Genomic DNA, 25842 nt, shown 5'->3' with positions numbered 1-25842 from the left:
TGTAAGCACAGTCAACAAGACAGCATTGCCAAAAACCAGAAGGCCTCCTATTAAGGGACAGTGCCCTGAAGGAGAAGCCAAGTGGTGAGCCAACAGGACAGGCATCAGGAGAGTCTCATCTGATGTCCAGACAGGCAAAAAGCATCCTGTAGCTGTGTTCAGACACAAAAGAAGAAACAGCAAAATTCCCTGGCTGGGGGAGGTAGACATGGCTCAGGGGTTGGCCCAAGGGGGAAGCCAGTCTTTTGGGGTGCAGGGTGTCTGGAGAGGTTGGAACAGCCAGACATGTAGATAGATGTGGGTATTTGAGGCTCTTGCATCCTTACCCCTATGCTGTGTGTGAGGACCACTGAGGGAAGTAAAGAGGAGCAGCAGCTTCAGGTTCCATGAAGAAGGGTGCTGCACAGGGGTCCTGCGTGGATCAAGCCTGCTCAGGTGTGGCAGGGAACCGTGCCATGTTGCTTTTCATCCTCGTTGGGGTAAACCGACCTGCTAGATTTGGATCAAAGTAGATGAAAGTCAGTGCTGCAGAGTGAAGATATCTGTGGTGCAAAAGCTGTGTAGGAGGACATAACGAGCCTCTGACAGATGGGAAAAGGCTGATGAAGCCTGAAATCATGGGTGAAATCCAGCTGTCCTGCCCCGCCCGCCCCCCCCCCCCCCCCCCCCCCCCCCCCCCCCCCCAGCATCTTCTGCTAACCTTTAATTAACCTTCAGTTAACCTTTAATTAACCAGGGCTTTGACTTGTGTGGAAAGTTGGGTTAGAGTTTTCCAGACATGTTGTCAAGAAAAAACGCAGGAAATTGAGGGGGTGGTGGCGAGGTGAATTTGTTAAAAAAATACAGTTTTGTCTGGGAAAAGAGAACATTTTAAAAGGGGTGGGTTTGTTGATTTGTGGGGTTTGTTTTTGGTTTTTTGTCAGGCCCTAATGATTTTATTTTTTTTTTCAAGTGTGGTTGACTAAGTCTAACGAAAAACCATTATTGAATCCATTGCTGAAGGCCTAATTCTCTCTCATGTAAATTACAAGTCACTCTGAAATGAAGCCATGTAGGTGTCTTGCAGGAATTATTTGGTGTAGTGTAATTACTGCAGAATAAATGAATGTTCCTCTGAAAAAAGAAGAGGAGATGGTAGGAAAGGGGCACATAAGCTTTGAGGCGTGTTGTTTGGAGATATGAATGTCTGTGGAGAAATATGAAGGAGGCAATTAGAAAAATACAAAGTAAAATTCTCTCCTTACAGGAAACATTTTTCATCAGATTGGTTATGCCAGGCACGAATTTGGCCCACCAAGTCAGTAAAGCCTTACAGGCAAAATATGGATATCATAAAAGCAGGATGAATTAATTCCTTCTTAGAGGAAAAGACCACCCATTGAGTCTTGATGTTACTTTAATCCAAACCCATGAACTCAGCTAGAACTTGAAGGAAAATCTTAATAGTGTAACGTGAGCACCAACTGGCCATGAGGCATCGGGGCAAATCCATCACAATTCACTGTTAAGTAACGCTTCAAGTCTCAGCAGTGCTGTTTCATTCCACCATAAAACTAAGAGGTCCCTCTTGGCTTTGCTTTTAATTAATTAAGTCACAGTAGTGGCGAACATGGCGCTGCAGCGGTTGCTTTCTGCCTAATTGTTCTCCAGGCGTATTTGCAGCATCCTGTCGAAATCCCAGGCTTGTTTCAGGAGTCAAGCTGCACAAATGAAGTCCCTGCTATTAAAAGCACTTTGTTTCCTATTCCTTGGCAATCTGTTCCTAACGCTGAGCCCCACTGGAGCATGGACTTTTTTTTCAACTTTTTTTAAAGCCAAAAAATGGCGACATTTACCCACTACTGAACTGCTTTCAGACTCAAGCCATGCTTAGGAAATCAAAGTTTTCCATGTCAGCATCATATTATTTCTGGCAGCAAGAGTTTGACATACCCAGTTTGATAGATACCACTACAATAGCATTATTATTTTCACCCCTCACTCCTGGATCTAGGATAACGTATCTTTCTCTCTCCTTTCTGCATTATGGTCTTTGAGCAGTGAAACACATTTTTTCCATGTAGATCGCTCTAATATTAAAAGGCACCTTGCTCCCGAAGGTTTGCAAGCGGGAGGATGTATTTTATATCACAGTGCTTTGATTCTCCATCTTAAAGTGCAGGACAGACACAACAAATCAAATCAACTTATGCTTAGTCACATCTGTTTCATTTGTATCAGACTGGTGCCACTGAAGCGGAGAGCATTCTTACTCTCTGCATATTGTGTTCAAGCTGAAAATTAACTGGCTTTGCACATAATGAAACTCATACTTCATCTCTTTAAAATGATTGGACCTGGTTTATGTTTTTAAAGCAGAGTGACTTACACTTGCAATGTATCAGGAAGAGGGAATGTTTCCTTTCAGCTTCCTTGTTTACCTCTCTGGGTTTATTTGTAGGAGGTCTGTAAATAAAGCAATCCCTGTTGTTCCCCAACAGAATTAGGACGGCCCCAGGTGTGAAGATCATGGACATCAGAGTCAGTGATGCAGACCAGTGGGGGGTTCAAGAAGAGACGGACAGCGCGAGGACCACTGCCACCATCACGTGTGTGCACAACGACCCAAACGCAGAGAACAGGTAAGCCACCAAGCACTTTTGTGCATTAACCCTTGCTAAAATGTTGTGAGAGACACACAATAGCTGCTTTAATGTGTTGTATGGCTCTTTTAATAGCAGTATTTTTCTCCCTCAGCCTCCTTGGAAAAGCTATAGGTGATCCGATGAGAGCTTTTTTCCTTTTGTTTTACTTCTGAGCTTTGGAAGTAGATTATCTAATTAAACTGGAGGCAGCCAGCGAGTCCTGGCTCCCATTTGCTTTTCGTGCACCTTCAAGGCAGTGGGAGAATTCCTGTTGCCAAAGAGCCCACAGAAAGAAATGGATTAAAATGGAGAAATATGAAGAGTAATTGAAAGCGATATAGGACAATGCTGTCTTCTGTATTTGAAAAGCTATGAAAGTAATAGCTCTGAAGTGTTATTCATTATTGCTGCAAAACACCTATGAGTGTCTATGAACTGTCTCATGAATGCTGTGTACATTTGTTATGGTAATGCTCCCACAAGCTATATCAAAGGTAATGAGAAATTTACATTGTTAGTCAGAATTGTGTATTTTATAGTACAAGCAATTTCTCTCCGTTATCACGCAGTTACTCTACACTAAAGTACACTGTGCATAAATTTAGCTTGAAATTGTGTCATAATTAGGAAATCACAAAACTTTATGTGAAAATTTTTATTTGAGGTGTCTTTTGCATCTATCTTTTTCTGAAAGCTCCTGTAAGGTAAAAAAAAATCATTGTTAGTAATTGTTTAGACCTAAAAGATTGTTGCCAGAGGTCTAGAGTGCAAAGAGAGTTTCTCCTGTTTAGTTTCTGAAGCTGTATTTGAGGAGCAAATGAATCCCATCTAGCTCTGGGTACCCGCAATACCAGTGTTGAGGTGAAAGCTATTTAACATGAGTTTGCTTTTTAGCAACAGGGATAAATAGGCACTGCGAAGGTGAGAGTCGTCTTGGGTGTGTAAAACAGGCCTGATGAGTAGCAAGTGAAAAGTGCCTGTTCCTCTTCAGTAAAGATGCAGAGGGGAGGGGTCTGAGTGGGACACAGACATTTGCATTGTAAACACATGAGGTGAGGGGAGGTGATTCCCCGCTCAGTGTCTCTGGTTAAGTCAAGTGCTACAGAGCTTTCTGGCATGAAATGCCAGGCAAACCTTTCAGTTCAGTAGCTGTTTCATGCAATTCCTCCCTTTTATTTAACAAAAAAAAAAAAAAACCCAAAAACGGGGGGGGGGGGGGGGGGTGGGTGGCGCAGGAGTTCCCTCTTGTTTCCTAACAGATTTGTCAAAGTCACAATTCTGAAGTTGTGGTGCAGGGAATTCTTCCCACCTTCCATCATTATTTTGCTGGGGTTTCATGGGCTACTGTCCTGACGAAGCAGAGCTCTGGCAGCTGGATTTGGCACTGTACACTTTGTCTCCAAATCCTTTGTCTTTGGCAAGATTTCCCTGTTCCTCCAAAAGCTGTTCAAGAGCGAGTCCCTTTGGAGGGGTGAGAGCTCAGCCAGCAGAGACGCTGGCTCAGAGAGGGACCTTTGCACTTGTTCTGGAGCTGCGTGGTGACACGCGATGGCTCCAGCAGTGAAATCTCAACCTGAATTCGCTCAGGCGGCCGATCGGGGTGGCTGTGCAGGATCTGCTCTTTGCCGAACGTTGCAGTCCGGTTTTTTGCTAAAACAACTGTGACTACTGTTCCGTTCAGAGCAATGTGGAAAGCCATCAATTTGAAAGTGAAATGCTGAGGTTAAAGGAAAACTTAAGATCGTTTGGTGTTACAAGGAATCTCTCTATTGAAATGAAACAACTATTTTTAAAGTTAGACGAAAAAGAGGATGAACACTGAAACTTATTGCCTTGTATGTGGTTTCAGTAATCCATGAAATTACACCTGTCACAGTAACTTACTTTTTATTAAAACTGATTTTTGCTTTGTGTTGAACTGTTAAATTGCACAAAAGCAATGACTCTCAAGTTAATTAATACTTTGACCCTTTCCTTTGTGAGATTAGTTTAATATTTTTGGATTAATTAAAGTATGCAAATAGAAACTGCTGAAAGATCATTTCCAGATTTGCAAATATTGTAGTGCTTAGAGTAAATATTTAACTTTGATCTTTACTTTAATTTGCCTTTTTGGTCATAATGGTGGCCCTCTTGTTTCTTTTGAAGAATGTTAAGTGTTTATGTAGGGGTTCTGCTGTTTCATTTAAATGTGCAGAGACCTGTTAAGGTCGATGTGGCAAAACTGTCACTAGACAGTTCCTCCTTTTAGCAATTCAAGGAGCTTCATTAAAGGCAGTTTATGTATGAGTGAGAGTGCAGGATCAATCTCATTCATTGCAGAGCAGAAGCTATTAGTAAACAGAATCGTATCTACTACCTCTGGGGAGACAGTTTTTTCTCTCTTGGAAGTAATTTCAGTTCTGCTGGCTTGCCCAGCATTACACTGGTAGTAAAGAAGTGGGTAAGCCAGGACTCAGCCCAGATAGTTTTCTCTGAGGAAGAGATGGCTGAGTTTGCTGTGGTTTTGCAACCTTCCTTGGGCTTTGCGAGGGGGTGGAAAGCCCCGGCAGCCCTGCAAACCGGCTGGGCTGGCACAGTTCGGGGGGGTTCGGTGAAAGCGAGAAACTCCAGCGAGTCACAGCTGCATTTGCCAAAATCTCTGACTATCCTTGGTGCCCTTAGCTCAGAGAGAGGTCTGCTCTCCACTGCTTTGCACTTCGGTTGCTTTTTCTTCTCCAGTGTGCAGCTCTGATAAGAGCCACTGACAGACGCTGCCTGCAAGGAGAACAGTGGCTTTGGACTGTGACATGTTCGTAATCCAGTCTGCATTCCTTTTAGCCAGTGTTATCGGCTGGAGCCTTTTCAAATTTGCTTACATTTCTAATCTTTCTCCTTCTCCCCTCTGCAGTGTTATCGGTATCGTGAGTTTTTCATCTCCATTTCTCACATTTCCCTACGCAAATTGAGTGTTCATTAAAATGCTTTAAATTAAGACCTTTCCTCCTTTCATGCAGAGTGCATCATGCCTTTTCTGTGCATTACTTAAAAAAAATTCCTTATCACAATGTTTCAGGCAGTTTACATTATATTCTATTAAAAATCCATTTTGTCCAAGGTTGTCACAATTCATAGATTAAAGCTTTCCAGAGTGTGTTTTGTTAGGAATACATTCATAAATTCACCTCTTTAGTAGTCCCATAAGCTTGTATTTAAAACCTCTTTTTGATAATGTAGTTGAACAAAGAGCCTAAAAAGGAGAGATTTATTTTAAATATACACACACAAGTATATATGCACACATCTGTTTTGATCTGTGTGGAGCCTTGCTTTGCCCTTATTGCAGCCATCTCAAAGGACTTCTTTGGTAGCTCGTTGAGCAAGGAGATTGATTGTCGCCATCTGCATTTACTCTCCCTCGTATTCCCTCCTTGGGGCAGAACTCTGTGAATCTCATTTTGTTGGGGTTAGCTGAAGGAGCAGTGTGCTTTGTTTCAAAAAGACACAGTTTCTACTTTGAGCACAAATACTCTTGCATTATGCCTGCAGCTGGGACCCAGCACTTCCATTCCAAAGGAAAGGATCTTTATGGATTTCTGCATTGAGTGCAGAGTGTGTCTTGCATGGAGTAGAGGAAGTCAGGGCTGGTGGGCTTAGATAAAAATCGAGTGCTTTCAGCCTCCCATGCAGAATAGCTGTGTTGGTGAAGGACTGGGATCTTACCTTGTGCTGTAGGGTTGTATGTTGAATTAGTGCAAAAAAATGCTTTGGAAATACAAGGCCAAAATCTGGGAGTCCACCAGACACAAACCCTTTATGTTTTCCAGAAAATCGATCCTATTTTTGTAAAGACCACGCAGACTTTTTCTACTGTATTTGCCAAAAGATGGATTGAGCCTTGCAATTCTTCTGTCCTCTACACCTCAGAGTTCTCTGGAAGTGTCTCAGGAACGTGCCACAAATTAGGCTGCAGTAGGATTAGGGCAAGAGGCCTTGAAAAGATGCCCTGAGGGCATAGTCTGTCTTTGGCAAGCTACAGTACTTCGTAACTCAGTGCTGATATCCAGAGGAATGGGATTTCAGGAACTTTGCCAGAGGGATTTAGTATTTTATAGGATTAGGTTATTTCAAACCATTGGTGAGCAGGGGCTGAGTTTTCATGTTCTCGTTTGAAAGGCCTCACAATATGGCCTGTTTCATGGTGCTTGCTGTGTCCTTGCTGGAAAGCTGAAGAACAAAAACTTAATATGAGCTGGCCTTTGGTTCAGGAGAGACGAGATGGCACAAACACAAACACTTAGGCCAGAGAGTTGCAACTCTGCTTTGAAAGGGAGTATATGAAAACACTGTTTTCCTTACTCAGGAAAACTGTCATTAAATTGTGTTAGATTATTACCAGGTGAGGAGAGTCTGATTCTCTGACAAACTAGTACTTTAATCAGAAAGCTTATATTTATGCTAACTGACAAAGTTAATATTTATGCTAACTAGCAAAGTTAATTAAATTGATTTTACCTGCAGTGCTGAGTACAGTGTTATTGAGACCAAACTGGTTCTTCTCACTTAGGGATTATTTTATCTCCGTGTCTACAATACAGCTTCCATCTCTCAGGATATCCATCGCTGCATAAATTAAACTTGCATGAGGGACACTTGGAATGCAGAAGTAGGGAGGGTGGAATCTTAAGAGGGATTTTTTTCAAGTATCCTCAGTATTTATTCTGTTGCCTGGAAATTTATATTTTTTTAATTGATGACCAGCTCAGCTGTCTGGCATTTGATATCATCCATCTTTAAACTTGAAAAAAAATTAAGATTCTATAACGATAATTCCATTTCTTTGCCATATTAAGAGGTGTTTACAGAATTCAAATAACTTAAATGTCTTTATAAAATTGTAAGTGTAGTGTGTGTGTATATATATATCTTTAAATCAGGAAAAGCAGTTATTTCATGTATTTATAGGTATGCAAATGGATTGTCGTATTTTAAAATAATTCACTTCTTTTTCTGTGCTTGGCAATACCCTTTGAACCAGAAATATCACTCAAAAGGAAGATTTAGCTGGCTACCAGTTAAGATATGTGCATATATTTATTTAAAGTAAATATGTGTTATTGGAGTTGGTGATCAGGTGAGCAAAGATGTATCATTTGGGTTTGTTTTTAAAGCTTTAGGTACGTCTCAAAAATAAGAGCTGAGGTTCTCTTCTCTCCCTCCTCACTTTGATAGATAGCTTTGAGGCTTTTATCCCTTTATTGTGGGAAATACCATTTTCCCCACTACACATTCCAGTCCCCGCTTTACTGAGGGCAAGAAGCAAACCACCTGGAAGCCCCCTGGGTGCTATGAGGTTTCCTGGCTGTACTCAGCACTAGCTCTGCCAGATTGGAGCGCGCTCTCACAGCTTTTTGGAGGTGTTTCTGCACAGAATTCACCACCACTCTGCTCCAGAATGAAATACTTGGATCCTGTGTTGCCTCCAAGCTCAATATGCCATCAAAAAATGGCAGTATGGTGCAGAGATTCCTTCTGTCTCCAAAAGAGAGTCTGCTGCTGTCCTGGTTGTTTGATGAGCTGATTTACTGCAGTGACTTGGTCTTCCAGAGAATGCAGCTTCGTTGTATCTAGCGTGTCTGCTCTTGGTTGGTACAGCACAGCATGTGCTGAAGCTAGAACGAGGATTTTGGTTGCTTCTGTAAGATAAAGAAGCCTATAAAGATGGGTGGCTACAGCCTGCCGTAGCACACGGCAGCGTGCTGTTAACCACAGTGGGGAAGGCATCAAGACATGCAGTGAAACGCTTAACTGATGTGTTTATTGCCAAAGGAACTTGCTTGGCCCCAGGACACTGAGCGTGTAAGGTGCCATCAGCAACAACAGTTGGCTGACAGGAGATCGATTGCATGTGTTGCTTTACACAAAAGAGCAGTAACTGGTACAGCCAGCCAGCCTTGCTCTGTCTTATTTTAGGCCCATGCAAAGGCAGTGGGCTGGATGCCATTAAGTTCACATAGTACTGAAGTGAACGAGTAAGAGGAGCAGAGGGAGCAAAGAAAGGCAAGGAGATGTATAAAGCAGTCAAGGAAGAAGAGAGAAGAACTGAGGAAAAAAAACCCGGGGAAGGGAAGGCTGATGGCTGTCATCCCCTGCCAGGCTGGCCTGGTGAAGTAGTTGGACTTCCTTAGGGTCTCTTTCCACTGTGAAAGCCATACTTCCATGAAGCCATACTTCAGCTACTTTGAAAAGGAAGGTTTTGAGTTTTAGAGGAGCTTAAGGTGTGGGAAGAAGACATGGACTTTGTGGTGCAGCGTACTGGCTTGGGTGTTTCCCTCCTATTCTTATGCACTTGCTGCTTTCCTTAGGTCAGAGGCGTCATGGGCAAAGAAATGTGCTTTGAATGTAGAGCATGCATGGCTTGTAGATCCTGCAGAAGTTCGTTCTCTGGCCTTTGGCCAGACCCCAAGACAGCACTATCTCTTGAGCCGTTGATGAAGAGGATTTTATGTTTAATGCACCAGTTTTAAGGTTGTGACTTCTATTATAGAGTGATGGAGTCTCTTCTGCTTTGTGTAAAGAGTGTTTCAGTGAGAGGCATCCACACACATTTTCAAACATAAATGACTCGATAGAGTAACAAAGAAAACCTGAGTTATAAGAATTTTAACTAACCTTTATTCTTTACATGAAGGCCTTTTTCTATAAAAGAACCCAAGCCTGCTTGGAAATGTTTCTGTAAGATAAAAGCACTGACACCTCACAGTAGCTTAGAGAGGACATAAAAAAATAATAGACAAATTAACAGCAGTGGGAGGGATAACTTACTGTAGAAAGCTGTGGTTCTAGGATCAAATAGGAAAGTATCATTTCTGGAGGGATTTTTTTTCCCTCTCTCTCTTTTTTTTTGTTTTTCATTTAAGGCCAAGAACAATGAAATTGTCTGTCCATCTCCTGTTGGGAGTCTAATAGCCTGGAAACCACACGAATTCTCTCCCGGCCAGCCAGCTCATTCGGATGGCTGTTTCTTCCCCTTTCTTAGTTAGGCTCACTGCTGCTCTAGTAAAGACTCCAGTAGAGATGGGTCAGAGGGATTACTGACTGATAGTCTAGATAATTGCTTCCTGGCCCCAGTTCACCAGTCCAAGAAGGTAATGACTTAGTGACTGTTCTTATTCCATCCTTGTTGTGCTGGTATGGTACCTTTATTATCACCCAAGGATATCTTTCTGAACAAATACACCTTTGGTAGTTAGAAAAACCTGTTGCGCAGTGCAGGAGGGAACCCTAACAAAGTAAATATACTGTTATCTTGCAAATTTGGAAAACGAAGAACATGATCTTGGAAGAACTCCATAGTATTCACCTGTATTCAGTGGAGTAAGATGATGCAATACAGACAGAGGCATGACAATGACTTAGAAAATCAACGTTTGATAAAGATCTCTTAACTTGCCAAACCAGCAGAAAGCTTTGTGTAAATCCAGAGAAATATGCAGAAACTTCCTTCTGAGAGCATTTGTTTAATTGGCGTGCAGTGAATTGGATTTTTTTTTTTTTTTTTTTTTAATCTTCTAAAAGTTTCATCTTGCTTAGAAGGTTTGGTTATGCCTCAATCTTTCTACCTACCCTGTAAGGTACAATAGCCTCTGATTACAAACTGGTTTTGTAGAGGGTACGTATGAGATTACATGAGAAGCTTCAAACTTGGGCTATGTAGTGTATCTTGGTGAGCCAGGGCCTGAGGAATCAAAAGACTCAGACTGAGCAAAAGAGAAAATTCGTTAAGCGCAGACGGACATGTGCTGAGAAGTAGCAAGTCCCTTCCTTCACCTTTTTGGTAGCTATGGGAAGAAAATTATGACAAATAGATCTATCATGAGAAAAGGAACAGACAAGTTTGACCACCTGGTCACATTCATGCCCAGTTTTGATCTTTGGCTAAAAAACCTGAATTCTGATTCCTTAGTCAACTTGCTTGATAGATCAGGCAGTTGTTTGCCAGCTGTTTGTGGCTGAAGACTTTCTTCCACAAGTCTGGTTCCTACTTCTAGAAGTGGTTTGACAGGCAAATTTTTAGCTTATAATTTAAGCCCTTTCAATTTTGATCTCCTTTTTCTGTACTGACAGTTTAGGTGGTATAAGGAAAATGGAAGCCATGTCTTAGTATGACTTTGCTTTTCTATATAATGTGGAGTTAAAGAGCAAAAAAAAAAAATCAGTGGAACTCACTGATCGTTTGGTCTTTTCCTTGGTGCACAAAGAACATGCAAAGAAGCTGCCTGAATAAACTCTTCATGAGTGTGGTCCACAGAACCTCATCCATAGCTTATTCTGAGTGACATTTCTTTTGAAAGATGAGCCAAATCATTCTGAAATGAGTCTTGTTTTTTAATTTGACCTAATTAGCTTCATTTTGGGTATATCATTCCTAGATGTGAATCTTAATATTGATGTAACAGTTGGGAAAGTTTAATTTCAGGGTAGGGTAGTCTGCATAATTAGGACTGCAAGAATATAGCAGGGAGGCTGGAAGCAAATTTCAAACGCATGCTGATGAGTGAATGTTCAAATCGTTATTCATCCATTGGTGCTTGCATGCTTTTTCCATCTTGGATGCCAGAGGGAGTGATGACATATTCAAGAGTCAATGGTCTTGTCTGAGTTTCTACCAGTTTACTGTTATTTCCTATGTGGTATGTTTTAATGGTCATGTGGATGATTGCACGTGAATTACCACAGGAGGTCCATGACAATAATCTATACTATTCTGGAAAATTTCTAAAGCTTTACAGAGATATGTAGGCACATTCCAGCCATGCTTAATTGGTAACTTAGGACAGAGTGATAAAGTCAAAGTAAGCATGGCTGCTGAACTCATCACTCTCATAACAGATGTTCTGACTCAAGGAACAAAAGTGATTGTGTGTTGGATTTTTGGGTTTTGTTTCTATTATTTAATCACCTTTTTTTGCTCCCTTGATCACTTAGACTTGAAGAAGCGTTTTCTTTGGTGTACGATGATCTGAATATTCAGGAAACACAATTCTTAGTCATAGTTCATCTTATAAATGCGGGGTCTGCACATATTTACGTATCTGTGCAGCATCTTTAGGTATCTAACATCACCTTACTGATGGGAAAGTTTCAATGAGCCTTATGGAGATTACAAGAGGGAGGAAGAAGCCATGATCAAAACCATTATGCCACAAAAGCATTACCTGATTTTTCTGTAAATATTGTACTTAACTTCTCTAGTCCCAGGTTAAAAACCTGTTCTTCTGGCAAACTTAAGTCTAGATTCAGAAGAGCACCTTTATGTAGGGTGCCACTTATGTACATACTTGGTTTTAAGTACCTACCTTGGTTCTGTTGATGCCAGGTATAATGACAAAGGAGATACTCAGAAGCAGCAATTAGAGACAGCAATATGTGCAAAATAGAAGTCTTGATGGTAAGCGATGTTATATATAATGAGAGGCACTAGTGTGTCACACCTGAAAATATTGTGGAAATCAGAAACTGACATCTTCTGTAGCACAGAAATGTTTCTGAGTATATTGGAAGTGTTGCTAAGGAATGTATTTCTGGCAACTGTACACAGAGGTTTAAGTGCCATAATTGGATTGTTCTTCGATTAGGATGGGTAAAGATTATTGAATGAATGTGAATTGAGGAGCTGGTATTTGAGGTATGTTTAATTCACACTTTTACCAATTTATGAGTTTGACTTGTAGTGGAGCCTACTGCACATATTTGAATTCCATTTGAGATGTGTTGACTTGCTTACTTAACAGTCAGTGCATTAAAGTACAAAAGCTAACAACTCATTTATTAGGCATTTAGCCAAAATTTAAACTCATTTTATTGTTAGGAGGTGCTGTTGCTAGACAGGCAAATATTAAGTTCGTTACTTTGATTTATTTGAATCGTCTATGCCAAATACATTATAAAACATGCCAGCATTAACTTTGCATAACTTAAAAAGTTATAAACTCTTGTAAAATGAAAGAGTAAAAATTTGCTGATGCTTCTGTCAGTGTCAGCATATGATTTTTGTTTGTTTCTTTTAAACCTTACTGTTTCCTTGAGAAGACTGTTAAGTTGGAGTTCAGCTAAAAGCCCTGGCACATTCATTAGTATCATGAATCTGTAAACTGACACTTGGACACTTTAGCAAGGTCCCTGGTCCTCTGAGTTGTCTGAAGGATAACTGTGTAGAGGTTATGCCTCTCCAGAGGGCAGAGATAAAGGAAGAACTGGTAATTAGGAAAGTTCTGTGGCAAGAGGCAAAATACTGAGGAGCACATATGACCATGGTAGCTTCCCTAATGGAGGGAACAGCTTGCATCAGGACTGTTTACCAGCTCATCTCACCTAGGCCTGTGATAGGAGAGGAGTTATGTCCCCCTTGTCACCTGGCTGAAGATGTAGGACATGGTTTTATTATAAACTTGGATATACTGTCTTTGGGAACTTGCACACAGGTACTTGAAAGCTAGCTGTGTTTGTTCTTTCTATACAGTTTGATCTATATGGATTTTCCCAGGATACTTGTTAAGGGCTTTTCTGTGAAATATTGCAGTCATTAAGGCAAATTGCTAAACCTTTAGCAAAAAAGCTTTCCTTAAAACCAACTGCCAATAGCTTGATCTTGCAAAAGTGCCTTTTTTTTTTTTTTTTTGGTATAATTAATGAACACATTTGATTCCTCAGAAATTCTTGGACTCACTGGGCTCAAAAGCTTGGCACTTAGAAATTTCATGAAGAGTATTGTTGTTGGGGCTTGCTCTTCTGCATGTGTCGTCTTGGTGCTGCATTTTTTGGTTCTCAGCCTGTGCCTAGATTGTGAGCAGCCCTGAGCTAAGGACAGGCGAACACAGATCCTGATGTTTGCTGAGGTTGTGTTAGGCTGGCGTGCAATAGTAGGACCAACAGTGTTGCACTCTTTCTGATGCCACACTTCACAGTGTGCCTGCAACAGCCGGTGTGAGAAAACTGCCAGGCTTCCCCAAGGAAATGTCCCTGTTACTGGCAGCCAGGAAGGTGGCCACCTTGCATCACCCGCTGCTTAACACTTTTTAGCTCTTTAGCCAAGGGAGTGCTCAGCGTTGCAGAACCAAAAAGAATTATTTGGTCTTTTCTCTTAGGAGTTTTCAGGGCAGAGATTTAACTCTAGAAGTTATTGACCTCAGCAGTGAGTGGATATTGGAGGTATTTGGAGATAGGGTTCCTATTTTTGCTCTCCCTGTTAGGCAATTTTTGTCTGTGCTCGTTCTCTAAATCTGTGACTGGTATATCTTTTTGTTAGACAAGCACTCTTCTTAATGGTGTACCATTTAATTTCTCTAGTGACAAGAGGAAGAAATAAGTTATTCCTCTTTTAAAAAGAGTGACTTAAGTAGGGAATAATGAATGCAAAATGCTGTCATTTAAAATCAGCAGATAAGCTGATGGATCATCTATCACTCCCAAGCCTTCCCATAAAGGAAAATTAGATAATAATTTTTTTAAGAAATAAAAATGGTAATGATAAGTATGGAACATGTTGACTGTGAATGCCTCAATAATGAAACCTGTTATTTATTCAGTGAACAACACCTTCCAACTCCCTGCTGACCAACACATTCTAGGAGAAAATAACTTCTTTCAAGAGCCTTCCAAAAAGGATGTATCATGAGAGATGGGGTATTTTTGCTCTTCTCTGTATTTCAGCAATTGTGGCAGATATTAATTCTATACCATAGCAGCATACTGGCATGAAATTGGATTTGCCACAGTTTATACTCAGCTATTTTGAGTGGGAATCATGTGTCTACGCTGGAAGAGGCATTTGGGTGCCTGCAGTGGGAGATGCCTGTGTCTGACCTGCCTGTGTGCAGGTTTAGTGCTTCCAGATATGATTCATTTTAAGAGAGGTACTTAAACCAGCCTCCTAGTAATTGTGCAATAACAGTAATTTTCTCTGCACAGGACATGCAGGGAGGCTACTGGGCTAGCACAGATGGATACATCTGAATTAGAGAAATATTAAATGGAGTAAGGTTAATCCAAGCCTTGGAAATTTTTTGCTTCCCTTTTGATACCATGAAGGAGTTAATAATTTGTTGGATTCCTCAGCTGGGTCTGTTATCAGGGATACAATAGCTTTTCCCTTGGCTTAGCTGAGTGATAGCCCTTGGCAAATGTTGACTCTATTTTGCTGAGTGTTGTCCTTATTGACCTACCCTGATGTGCTGAAAATGCGTTAGTTGGGTTTTCCTTTTGCTTCTGTATTAACTTAGTGCTGGTGCAACAATGGAAAAATGTGACTCAGGTAGCTCATAGGTATGAGGCTGATTTTCCCAATTTATAGATGAGTGTCTTCACCCCTGGGCTGTTGGGGAGATGGATCTTGTAATCCTGCAGTTTTCAGAAAGATGAGATTTTTACCTGAAGTGAAAAAAATCTCTTAAAAACTGTTTTTTAGGGAAAATTGTTTCCATCCTTATTCTCCTTTTCACTTCTAACATATTCTGAACATTTTCATTTGATTACTGATTGTCGTCCTATTACTGTTGTTTATGAACTGTTTATTAATCAATACTACAGGATTCCAAAAAGTCTTTTCCATCCCTGCATCTGTGCTAGACGCTGAGTGCACATGTAGGATGCTGTCTTCAGAACGTCTCAGTACTTGTACTTGGTTCAGGGACAGGCTTTCGCAGAGTTCACTGCAGAGTCTCAGCTGAAGTTCACAAAGCCAGAGAGCAGCTGTCTGCTTTGTTTGTATCTATTTACTTAGGTTTTTAAAATGGGGTGCTCAGCTCCTTTGCAATGTGGCCAGTAATCTAGATACTAGACTGAGAGTCGTTTGGAGTTCAGTAACATTGAAAAGTTGCCACTTATTTACTTGCATGAAACAGGACTTGCCTGTCCCAGTCCAGCATCTGCTTTAGCCAGACACAAGTGCTTAGTTCCTCACTACACACCCTAGAACATCTATTTTTCTCATTCATTACAAGGAGACAGGGAACGAGAAGTTCAGGCTCTCATCACAGTGTATTCTCTATCCCACAAAAGCATTTCTATTGACTGTGTCCACAGCTGTGTGAAATGATGCAGTCATGGGGGTAACATCAGTCCTTGGCCTCTGGGAAGAAGGCAGTCATAGATACAAAAAATACTTTTTTTTATAGATATAAAAAATACTTTTAGTCTTGATGATTGCAACCAACAGCATTTCCCTCCCTGCACCTTCCCAAGTTTCTCGGAATATTCACTCCAGCTGGATGAAGGTCGTTCACATCATGGCACGTGACTGAGCAGATGTGGTCAGTCTTGCATGGCTGCAGGAACTGCCCTTTCATTTTGTAGGGGCAGCAGCAGAGCAGAATGAGTCAAGTGAGGGCTGCAGCTCCCTTCTTGTTTGCCGATCCACAATTAGATCAACTTTTCCAATTACTCATGTTTTACATACACTGTTGCCCCAAGCCAGATGAACATACACATGTTCTGAAAAGACTATGGTGGAGGGAAAAAAATGTCAAAGATGTTCTTAGAAGCTGAAAATACCAGCAGATTCCTATTGATTTGGAGATGCCCAGGCATTTGTACCTTTATTCTCTTCACAAGTGTTTAAAAACGCTGTAGGGCTTCTTTCTTTGTGTTTTACAGAACAAATTTTCTGATCTTTTTTAAAAAAATATAATAACAACAATAAATATCATAAAGAGCTGGAGAACTGGATGGGTGGGAGCAGGATTTCTTTCAACCAGCTGAATGGAACAAGAAGTAGATCACCTGCAGTGGGGCAATTTGTGCTTTTACCTCTTGTCATTCAGTGAATTTGTGAAGCTTTTGGGTTGGCATTGGTTAGTCCTTAAGTTTTACTTTTTTGATGAGGGGATGTCTGCTGGATTTCTTCCCTCCGCCTCTTCCTCCACCCCCAAGCTCCAGCAGAGATCAACAGAACTGATGTGGTGGTGTGAGCTGTAATTCTGTTTCAGCCATGATTATATGTCAGTCTGCTGCACACCGTAAGTGGTACTTCTGGATTCCTGCTGTGAGCAGTTGATTAGATTCTAGTACTTTTTATTCTATACATAAGGAATTTTTTTAACAAAGCACGGTAACACATAAAAGCCCCAGTTTGTTCTTTATTCTCTTTTTTCCACTAATACCTCATGCTTAAATACAAAACTAAAATGTTTTTTGGCATGCCTGACCTTCCTTAACTCCATCTGTCCTCCTGTTCCAAATAAAATTCAATTTAAAAGTTCATGTTGACCCAAAATTTTAGGATAAGTCTGTGACCTAAGTAGAAATTTCCTACAAAATGTGACTCAAGTTGAATGTTGAACTCTCTCTGTCAAAATGAGTGCTAACTGCAAGTTTATTTGCAGTCCCACTTGTTACATTTTTCTTTGTCAGCACAAGCTTTATTTCTTCAAATATATTATTGAATGAAAGAAAGAAGCTATTTTTTTATCTGATGCCTGTAATCCATCCTGTTCATTTTCTGTGCTGCTATTTTCTTTGTATGGTTCTCCTCCACCTTATGTAGCACAGATAAGTCTGATGTACTTTTCTATTCCTGGCAACGGTGTAGGTTGTGAAACCATTATGTGGGAGATGCCTTCTGGAATATGAAGTGTGTGTTGCAGTTGGGATGTGACAGGGTTAGGGCCCAGTCCAGGAGGAGCCTTTTAATGAACTTTTTGGATATTTTCTATGGAGCTGCCAATTAGATTTTGATTTCCTGAGCACTGGAAAGTGTTCTTTCTGAAGGTCTTGTGTTACAGGGCTTTCCTAATCTATGTGGTACCACTTAATTTTGGGAGATCAGGAGTGAAACCCCTGAGTTTATACCAGCAGCTGATGTTTGACAAAAGCCAGGAAACAACTCTTCATCTGATGACATAAGGACAGACCCATTTTCCTTCATAGCTAATCACTTTTGATTTCTTGCCATTTAAAGCTTTATTCGGTCATTAATATTTGCAAATAATAGGCTTGGCGCTGGATGGCGTATAACACTGGAGACAGATTGAGCCCCAAAAGGCTGGGGCAGCTTACGTTTACTCATTTGCACATACTGTACCTGAGTCTCAATTTTCTTTTAAATAAAGCTTTAATTGGGTCTCTGGATGAACAGTTATGTTCACTTCTGGCCAGGTGCAAAATGGCATCTTGTATAATGAAGGCTGTTCAGAAGCCCAGACCCTGGGGTTGGTCAGAATTGAATTATTCTCTCATCTGCACCTGGTCCTTCGGTAACTGATTAAACTCCTCTATAAGTTTTCAAAATGCTGTAGAGGAATGACTTGTGTGATATGTAGGCTCTTCGTGAATTTCATGAACAAGGTTAATTCCAGCTGTAATTCTACTTATTTACCAAAAAATACTAGGACAATGCTGGTACTACTATGTACAGAGGAGTTTTATTAAGTGTTGATGGTGATGCATATCGACAAGTCTTGCAGTTTTTATCATGTCTTTTCAAATATTTACATTCTAAGTCACTGACTCCTGAAGTCAAGTGATTTTGAAGAAGAATTCCACTTGTTGTGACTGATGAAAAGATATTGCTTGTTGTGACTGATGAAAAATCTTGAAAATTTTGTAAGACTCAAAAGATGAGAAAGCAAAGAAAGAACACTTAAAAACTTTAGGAACCCTTAGGATGAGCTCATGAATGTGCATGATCTGATACATGATTTTTGCATGTTGGTGATCCAGAGGATGGCTGCTCTTAGAGCCCTTGCATTAGGAACAATTGGACTACGTGCTGTGGTAAGGAGGGCTTCCACAGTTTTGGGCGTAAGTTATCTGTCTTCTGAAACTGGTCATTTGATTTCCTATCTTGGCAATTAATGATGGAGCAGACAGTAATTTTAAGATGAGCATGGTCAGTCTACTTGATAACACACCATGAACACAAACAGTGTAAGTTCTGAGGATCCCTGCACTGCTAATTAGTATTTCTGTGGTTTCACTAATCGCTTGAACTGGGAACTTGGCCAAAACTAACAGAAGAGACTTCCAGTACAATAAATTGTTTTAATTTTGTGATCTGATCTTATGCATGGCTCAGTGTTTCTGAAGGCAAGGGTAGAATAAAATCTCATTTTGCATGATAACTTATGCAAATCAGAACTTTTTGGTCCCAGATGAAGCTCTGCTTCTATTGACATGGTGCCACGAAAATGCTGTTAAGAATAAAAAGCCACTAAAACTTTATTTTGCTGATAATATTTCATTATTGCTTTGTAAGCTACCTTATCCATAGGGCAAAATCTGCCAGAGAGATAAGATCCCATAACTCCTGTTTGCTTGTATCATTCCCTTTATGATTTATAGAGTGCTGTAGATGTTCATGGCATTTTGCAGACATATAAATGATTGACATGTTCTTGCCTCAAAGAACTTAAAAATTCTGCAGTTTAGCAGCAGTCAGCAGTTCCTCCTATCTGAATTTTACTTTTAATGGCACTGTATAAAATCACTATTACATAGCCACCAAATGAAATGTCATTTTATTTTTAGTTACAAATGCGATGTTTTTAAAATGTTTGCTAAAGGTCCTAGGCTGTCTACATAATGGGCTAGAAGGCTCTATTCCCTGGCCTGAAGACAGAACAGAAATGGCACAAAATAGCCCCCTATCCTCTGACCACAAGAGTTTACCCAAAATGTCACTGTGACTGCCGGTAAGGGGGCCACATAACACTAAACATGGTAGGGGTGTTTATGATATGGGTAAGACTCACTGCTGAGGAGGAGAAGATTCATAGCTCCTTTCACAGCAGGAGCCAAACAGCATTCCTGTGGTAATGACTCCCGGCCATCACTGGTTTATGTGAGATTTGAACTAGTGACCGAGCAATGAAACGCCCTGTATCCTGTTATCAACTTCTCGAGTCTCAGAACAGGCACTGCAGACTTCTAGCAAGCGGTTTGGGATTTCCACAGCTCTTGCAGAGGTCAACCAGCTAATTCCTCACAAACTACCCTGAAAATCTTTCCACTAAAGTTTAAGGGCCTAGGTCAGTAAAATCTTTGATGTAGGTAATGTCCCTGTCTGAAAGAGAATAGTCACCTGCTCAACACTTTACTTAATTGTATATAAAACCTTTTCCTGCCATTGACTTCAAACAATTGGATGTCAATTTATTACTGGTATTTAGAATGTCACTTTGCTACTTGATGCATCTTTATATTCAGCATTGTGTCCTTATATTAAAATGTGAGTGAAGTTCTACCTTTATACATGCAATTTTAGGATTTCCAGGCAGCTGTCTAAAGTAAAATCCTTCTATATCCTGCCCAGGTAATTTAACAGAATTATATATATAAACATAACATTAAAGGCAATTTTCTGAGCCTCATGATTACACTGAGTTGTTTTTTTTTTTTTTGTCACACACCTGCATATACTGACTTACCATATTCTGTCACTCATAGTAAACTCTGTCCCATAGTGTAATGTGACAGATGCTAATGAATATGATACTCATAATTTTTCAAAGCAGACATAGTTGGGAAGGTCTTACTTTCACCTTATTAAATGCTTTGAAAAGTAATTTTGTGAAAATAAAGTAAGATTCTGTGGGTTTTAAGGGGCTGTACTCTTGACCCTAAGCATAAATGAAATTCACTTAAATTTTATGGATTGCTTTGATGAATTCCAGCCTAAAAGATTTTTGAGCAGCAGACTGTTGGGAGGCTGGAATTATTTGAAGGTGTTTTTTTCTAAGAAAGTGAGTGAAAAAGCTCCCTCTAATTTCAGTGGGAACTCCAGCAAGCTGATGTGCTGTCGTCCACTTAACATTTTCTCAGCGCAAGACAGCAGCAGGGGTGGTTTTGTCTGGATTCTTGGGTATAACATAAGGCACTCAGAGGATCACAAGGTCAAAACTACTCGCGTCTGTCAGACACCCTGTGTTACTTTTTGAACAAAAGCTCAGCAGAGAGCATGATGTAACAGAATTAACAAAACACACGGTTTCAGACAGCAAACTTCTTTAAGGACTTTGGGAACCTACCAACTACCGTTGACTCCTCTGTCAGCCTTGAAGTGCAACATTCACCCTGGTGCAAATATTCTCACGTGGAGTGTGAGGATAGAGATGGGTATAGCGACTGTCTTGTAATTCCCTGATACACAGGGTTTTATTCCATATTTGCTGTGGGACATCAGTGGGCGTGCGCTCTGCTGGGTGAACACTGGCTGCAAATCTCTGTGCATCCACAGCTCTGCATTTCCTTTGTTAGAATTTCCTGTCTTTGTATTTCTTTGGTTTTTTACTATCTCTGGTTGCCTGCAATGGGTAATCATGCTTCGGTATCAGCTTTTTATGTTTTGTTGGGTGACATCTTCCTTTTAGGTTGTTCTCTTTTTCAGCGCAGTGAGTGCTGATCCTGTTACCCGCAGGCTTTGCTCTGCAGTTAGGGAGGACTCACGTTGGGCAGGACTTGGTTTTCACCCTGTCTCTGCACTGGGGAAACATCTTTTGGCTCCCGGTAGCAACTCACGGTTGCCCCGTCATGTCCTTAGTCGAGGAAGAAGCAGTTGAAATAGATTTTAGCAAACCTTGAGCTGCTTGCTGCCTGCTTGAACCAGCAGTGGGGTGCGGTGAGGAAGGCAAGGTGCAGCCTGAGGGGCCCTTCCGCCTGAGGGGAAGGGCTGGAACATTGGCGAAGCAGGACGCCCTGCTTGTACGGGCTGCCTGCGGTGGGCGTGCCTCCCAGCGATGGCACACCGTGCCTGCCTCCTGCCCCTGGGGGTTTGGGAAGAAGCACCAAAAAGTGCAGAGGAGGTGTACAAGGAGGTGTGCACACGTGGCCGGGCCGACACACCACCCTGCGTGGCACTGAGGTGGGTGCTGCTGGCACTTCCCGGTGTCATCCAGGGCATCTCGCTCAAGGCTGCCGTGGTGTGAACCAGATCAGTGTGTCTGTGATATGCACAAATGTTTTATCAGTCATGCTTTAAACTACCAGGATCGTAGGCATTTCAGTCACACGCTCTGCTTGGGGGAGTTAATATCCTTCCTGACTGAGTACATTGCCTGGAGGGACCATTTTGTGTGTAACACTCTGGTAGAGAGAGCGATACCAGGCGCAGAGCGGTGCAGGGTAAAAGACTAATGTGCACTATGTTAAATGGTGTCTTGGGTTTTTCTGGGTCCCTATTCATAAAACACAACAAAGCGGCGACAAGTATAAACCTTGTCAGCTAAAGGAGCTGCTGGGAATACCAGAGAGTACTTAGTGACTAAAACAAATCAAATTTTGAAATCCTCCCTTCCAAAGGAAAGCACAGAGGGGATTTAACTAGAGTGAACAAGTGTATTTGCAGTAAAATGGCAGCGTGTGTACGAGGAGGGGCAGGGATAGAAGGCTCTACGATTAGCTTGGCTGTGCTGGGGCAAGGCGCTCTCTGACTGGTTTGGTGTGGTGGCTGCAGCAGATGCTTTGGGAAGAGGGGCGTGGAAAAGAAAGGCTGCCTGTCAGTTGTGGGTGACCATCTCGAGCAGCGAGCCCAGGGCCTGGGTTGTTGCTGTGCCCTCAGCCCATGCTGTGGTAGTGGCAGTGGCAGTCAGAGCAGCAGGTGCTTTCCAAAACCTTTCTGGATGGTAAGACCCTGCCTGCTCAGTGTAGGGCCCTACTGTAAGGGGTTAACTATGCGTTGTGCACTGCTAGCCTATTTGGGTCTGGGAAGATTCCTTTTTAATTGTAATTAGGCTGTCCTTGTGTTCCTGGCTTGTTTCCATATGGGAATTGTTCCTGACAGAAGCTGTTCCAGGAGTTTGGCTGTTTGCCTGGTACTGGGAAGCTGGGCTTCAACTCTCTGCTAAAACCAGATGTTCCCTCTGCGACTCTATCCAAGTTGCTTAAACTCTATGCCTCAGTTTCTGATCATGAAATGGGAATATTAACATCTACCTGTCTCACAAGGGACTTAGGAGCGCAGCAATCAGAGAGAGTTGAACACTCAGAGAGGGTGTTGGGGGTGGTGGTACATGTTCCTCAGGTAGAGTGCAGTATGCACGGATTTGACTCTGGTTGTACCATGTCCTTAGCTGAGGGAGACTAACACATCCGTTACAAGTGTTCACTTCAGTTCCCCAGCAAAGCTTCAGCTGAACTTGAGGTCTTTGATAGCCATAGAAAGAGGAGTAATCAAGAGAACACTGTGAAATAGAGGCTTTCTTCCTCTGCCTAAAAATGCAGATAAACTTCCTTGGGATTTTCAGAAATGCTTTATACCTCAGTCTTGTTGAAGTTTGCAGTAGTATGATGGAAAATTCCACTAGGGCCTTACTGTTTATGTCTTCTGATACTAACTCATTTCACGCTGTAGTCAAGGGCTATTTATTTCCTTGCATTGTTCCTTGCAGTGTTGCCTCACGAGCCTCAGTTGCACCACTTTTGGTCACCTCATGGTTCTTGACTGAAGAGCCTCTCAGTCCTCTCTGGCAGCTGTTGGTTTGTCCAGCACAGGCTGGTCATTGATATCCGCGTGCTCTGGAAACGAAGATGTGCTATGCAGGTTGGGACTCTGAAGTCCTGCTGGGTTCAGGCCCTGTCTTTGGATGTGCCATGATGGTGCATCATTACTTGTGTAACACCAAATAGCCCAGAATACTGGGCTGAAAGCCAGTTAGTCAGTTTGTATCTTGGTTGGTTTACCTTTTTTCTCTTTCATTTTTTCACTGAACTATAGCATAATGTCTCCTAAGGACAGGATAGGCCCTTTGCTCTATTACATGGAAAGTTATTGAAAACTTGTAGAAAATTATGTTCCCTTTCACCATTCTCCACTATTGTATTAACTTGTTCAAAGAGCTCCAGCAGGTAACTGAGTTTTCTCCAGCAGAGACTCTGCTGCCTCAAGCCTATCATGTTAATCTCCTCTTAATTAGATCCTTCATCCCGTTCTCAGGAACAGATGGGAGGCTCAGGGCTGTGAAATATTTGGGATCTCCTGAGAGACCTGAGGAGTGGTCCTCCATGGTCTTCCACCCCTTCACAAATTTGGCCATCAATACCAGTCATCCCTGTCAAGGCTTTTTGTGAGGGTCCATTCAAGGGCAATGTGGATATCCTCTCGGCTGCCTGTGGAGTGCTGCAGACTCACTTTGGCCTTATGATGTTCCCCTCCCTCCTGCCACCTCCATCCTTCTCCCTGGACCTCAGCAGCCCTACGGAAGTGGCAGGGTGAATGGCCCCTCTTTCCTGCAAGGATTTCTGATCTTATAATGGGTTTTGGCTTAGCAGGAGCACACACGATATCTTATTTAATCTCCTGCTTTGTTAGCAGGGCAGATGTCATCTTTTCACATGGCTATATGAACCTGTTTCTGTCCATTTTCCTTCCTCTCAAAAATGTGCTCTCCCTCTCTCTATACAGTCCACATCACAGCTTCAATGGGTACTGTAAGATCTTTTTCATGTAACACATACAATATCACTGATATTCAGTGGTGCTCACATCTTCTGATAATGCCCTAATATATACTAAGACCAAGTGGAGAAATCACCTCTCTCATTGCTTTAGCATTTGCTCTAACAGTCAGTGGCTTACAGGACTGATAAAATGGGAGTCTTGTACTTTTCTGCCTTGTGCTAGGTGCTGATATTCACGAGCCTGTGAATAGGTACCAGGCAAAAAGCAGTAATCTGTGCCTTATTGGATACACTATATGGCAATGCATAGTCCACACTATTGATGGGAAATCCAGTTACCACTGGATTTCACGAGCTTTTCTTCATGCTTCTTTGGTATGGAATTGGAGTATTCTGCCAGAAATTCATAGCAAGGTGTCTGTCCCTGTCATGTGTCCATAAAATAAGCTAGATACAGCACAGCTGACAAAAAGGGGATGTTGACAAGGGAAGGAAACTGAAACACAAGAAACCTGACCCCTTTTCTCCTGGATGTTTTGAAAGAAGATGTATTGCTGTGTGCTCATGGTGACAGATATTTTTTGTCATTGTAACCTGTTTGCTTTCGTGGCTTGTCGGCCAAATGTGCTAGGCAGCAGTCCTCCCTGTCTTTGGATCACTAAGAGCTGTAGTTTCTCTGATAGAAAATCTGATGTACAGTTTTGTTGGTTTAACCCCTCTTCATTCTTTCCTTCACTGGTCGAAGCCTTTGGTCCAGCTTTGCAGATGCTAAAGGGTTTTAAGTGAAACACCTGCACACTTGGATTTTAGCCTAGAACAGAACATTGCAACTGTCATTTGGAAACTAGGGAGGATGGTTCAGACACTGAGCTCAGCCTGTTAAGATTGGGCCTGTAAAGGATGAGGAAGAAGCTGTGAGCAAAACCCCTTATGGAGGGGTTTTGATCTGTTTTGTTTGCTGGGTCTTGGAGTACAGACAAACCCATTAAAATGAGACCATAAAACAAGCCACTGGTTTTGGTATATGTACACGTTTGGCAAGACCCAAAGCAGAGAGCAACAAGATTTAAAGCAAGTATCCTTCTGAAATTATAGTTTCAAACAGGGAGCTCCACGCCAATCGATGGGAGTCTGCTTTTGTTATGGTCACAAAATTCGTGAGTCTGACTGATGCTATTACAGTGATGCACAGTGTTGTCAAGGTAATGGATTTGGGCACTTGGCATATACGGGAGGGGTGTAAAAGGCAAGGAGGTATTGAGGTATTCTGCAGGTCTCCAGGAACCAGCTTCATATTAAGGATCTTTTTTTTTTATGGCTAAGGTAGAGAATACTCAATTTTTGTTGTAGAAGTGAGTTTTATGCCCTGGCCTGTCGCTGTGTTGTGCACATCACCCATGGGAATGCTGTTCTTTTCTTTCCCATACGTAGCAGGGTCTGTGAACTTCTGGAGCCTTGCCTCCTCCTGCTGCTACCTAAGAAGCTTCCCTCCACTGGGCTTGAGTGGCAGTTAGAAGGGGGGAGAGGGTAGAGATAGCATGCATGTTTCAGTTCCTTAGGAAAAGAGATTGGCTGTAAAGAAGTTGTTTGGCTCAGTTCTGAAGAGGCTGAGGTAAGGTGTAAGCCTCTAAGGCCCATGTTTACAGTACATCAAGGCCTGCCTTTTTTTTTTTTTTTTAATAGTAGCAACAACATTTTAAAGCACTGTTTAAAGACAAGCTTGAAAAGATCAACCACAAAGGCAAGAGAAGTGGGTTTTCTGTTATCAAAGCTTTGCAATCCAGCCAGCCTGTTTAACTGTACTTTGATAAAGAGAGAAACTGATAGGAGGAGGAGGGGAACAAGAAAG

General features: G+C 41.7%; 1 protein-coding gene across 1 annotated transcript in view; it reads left to right on the top strand.

Annotated features, from left to right (window-relative positions):
* Nucleotides 1–25842, top strand: part of LOC104346903 (transmembrane protein 132B) — a 250673-nt gene that overhangs the window by 106041 nt on the left and 118790 nt on the right. The window contains exon 3 of the mRNA XM_086474168.1: nucleotides 2481–2621. Within this exon, the coding sequence (XP_086330294.1) occupies nucleotides 2481–2621 (141 nt within the window). The remainder of the gene's footprint in view (nucleotides 1–2480; nucleotides 2622–25842) is intronic.

Source organism: Leptosomus discolor, chromosome 16 (genome assembly GCF_034619465.1).
Source record: "Leptosomus discolor isolate bLepDis1 chromosome 16, bLepDis1.hap2, whole genome shotgun sequence".
NCBI classification, from domain to species: domain Eukaryota; kingdom Metazoa; phylum Chordata; class Aves; order Leptosomiformes; family Leptosomidae; genus Leptosomus; species Leptosomus discolor.
This window is presented reverse-complemented; position numbering and strand designations above follow the sequence as displayed.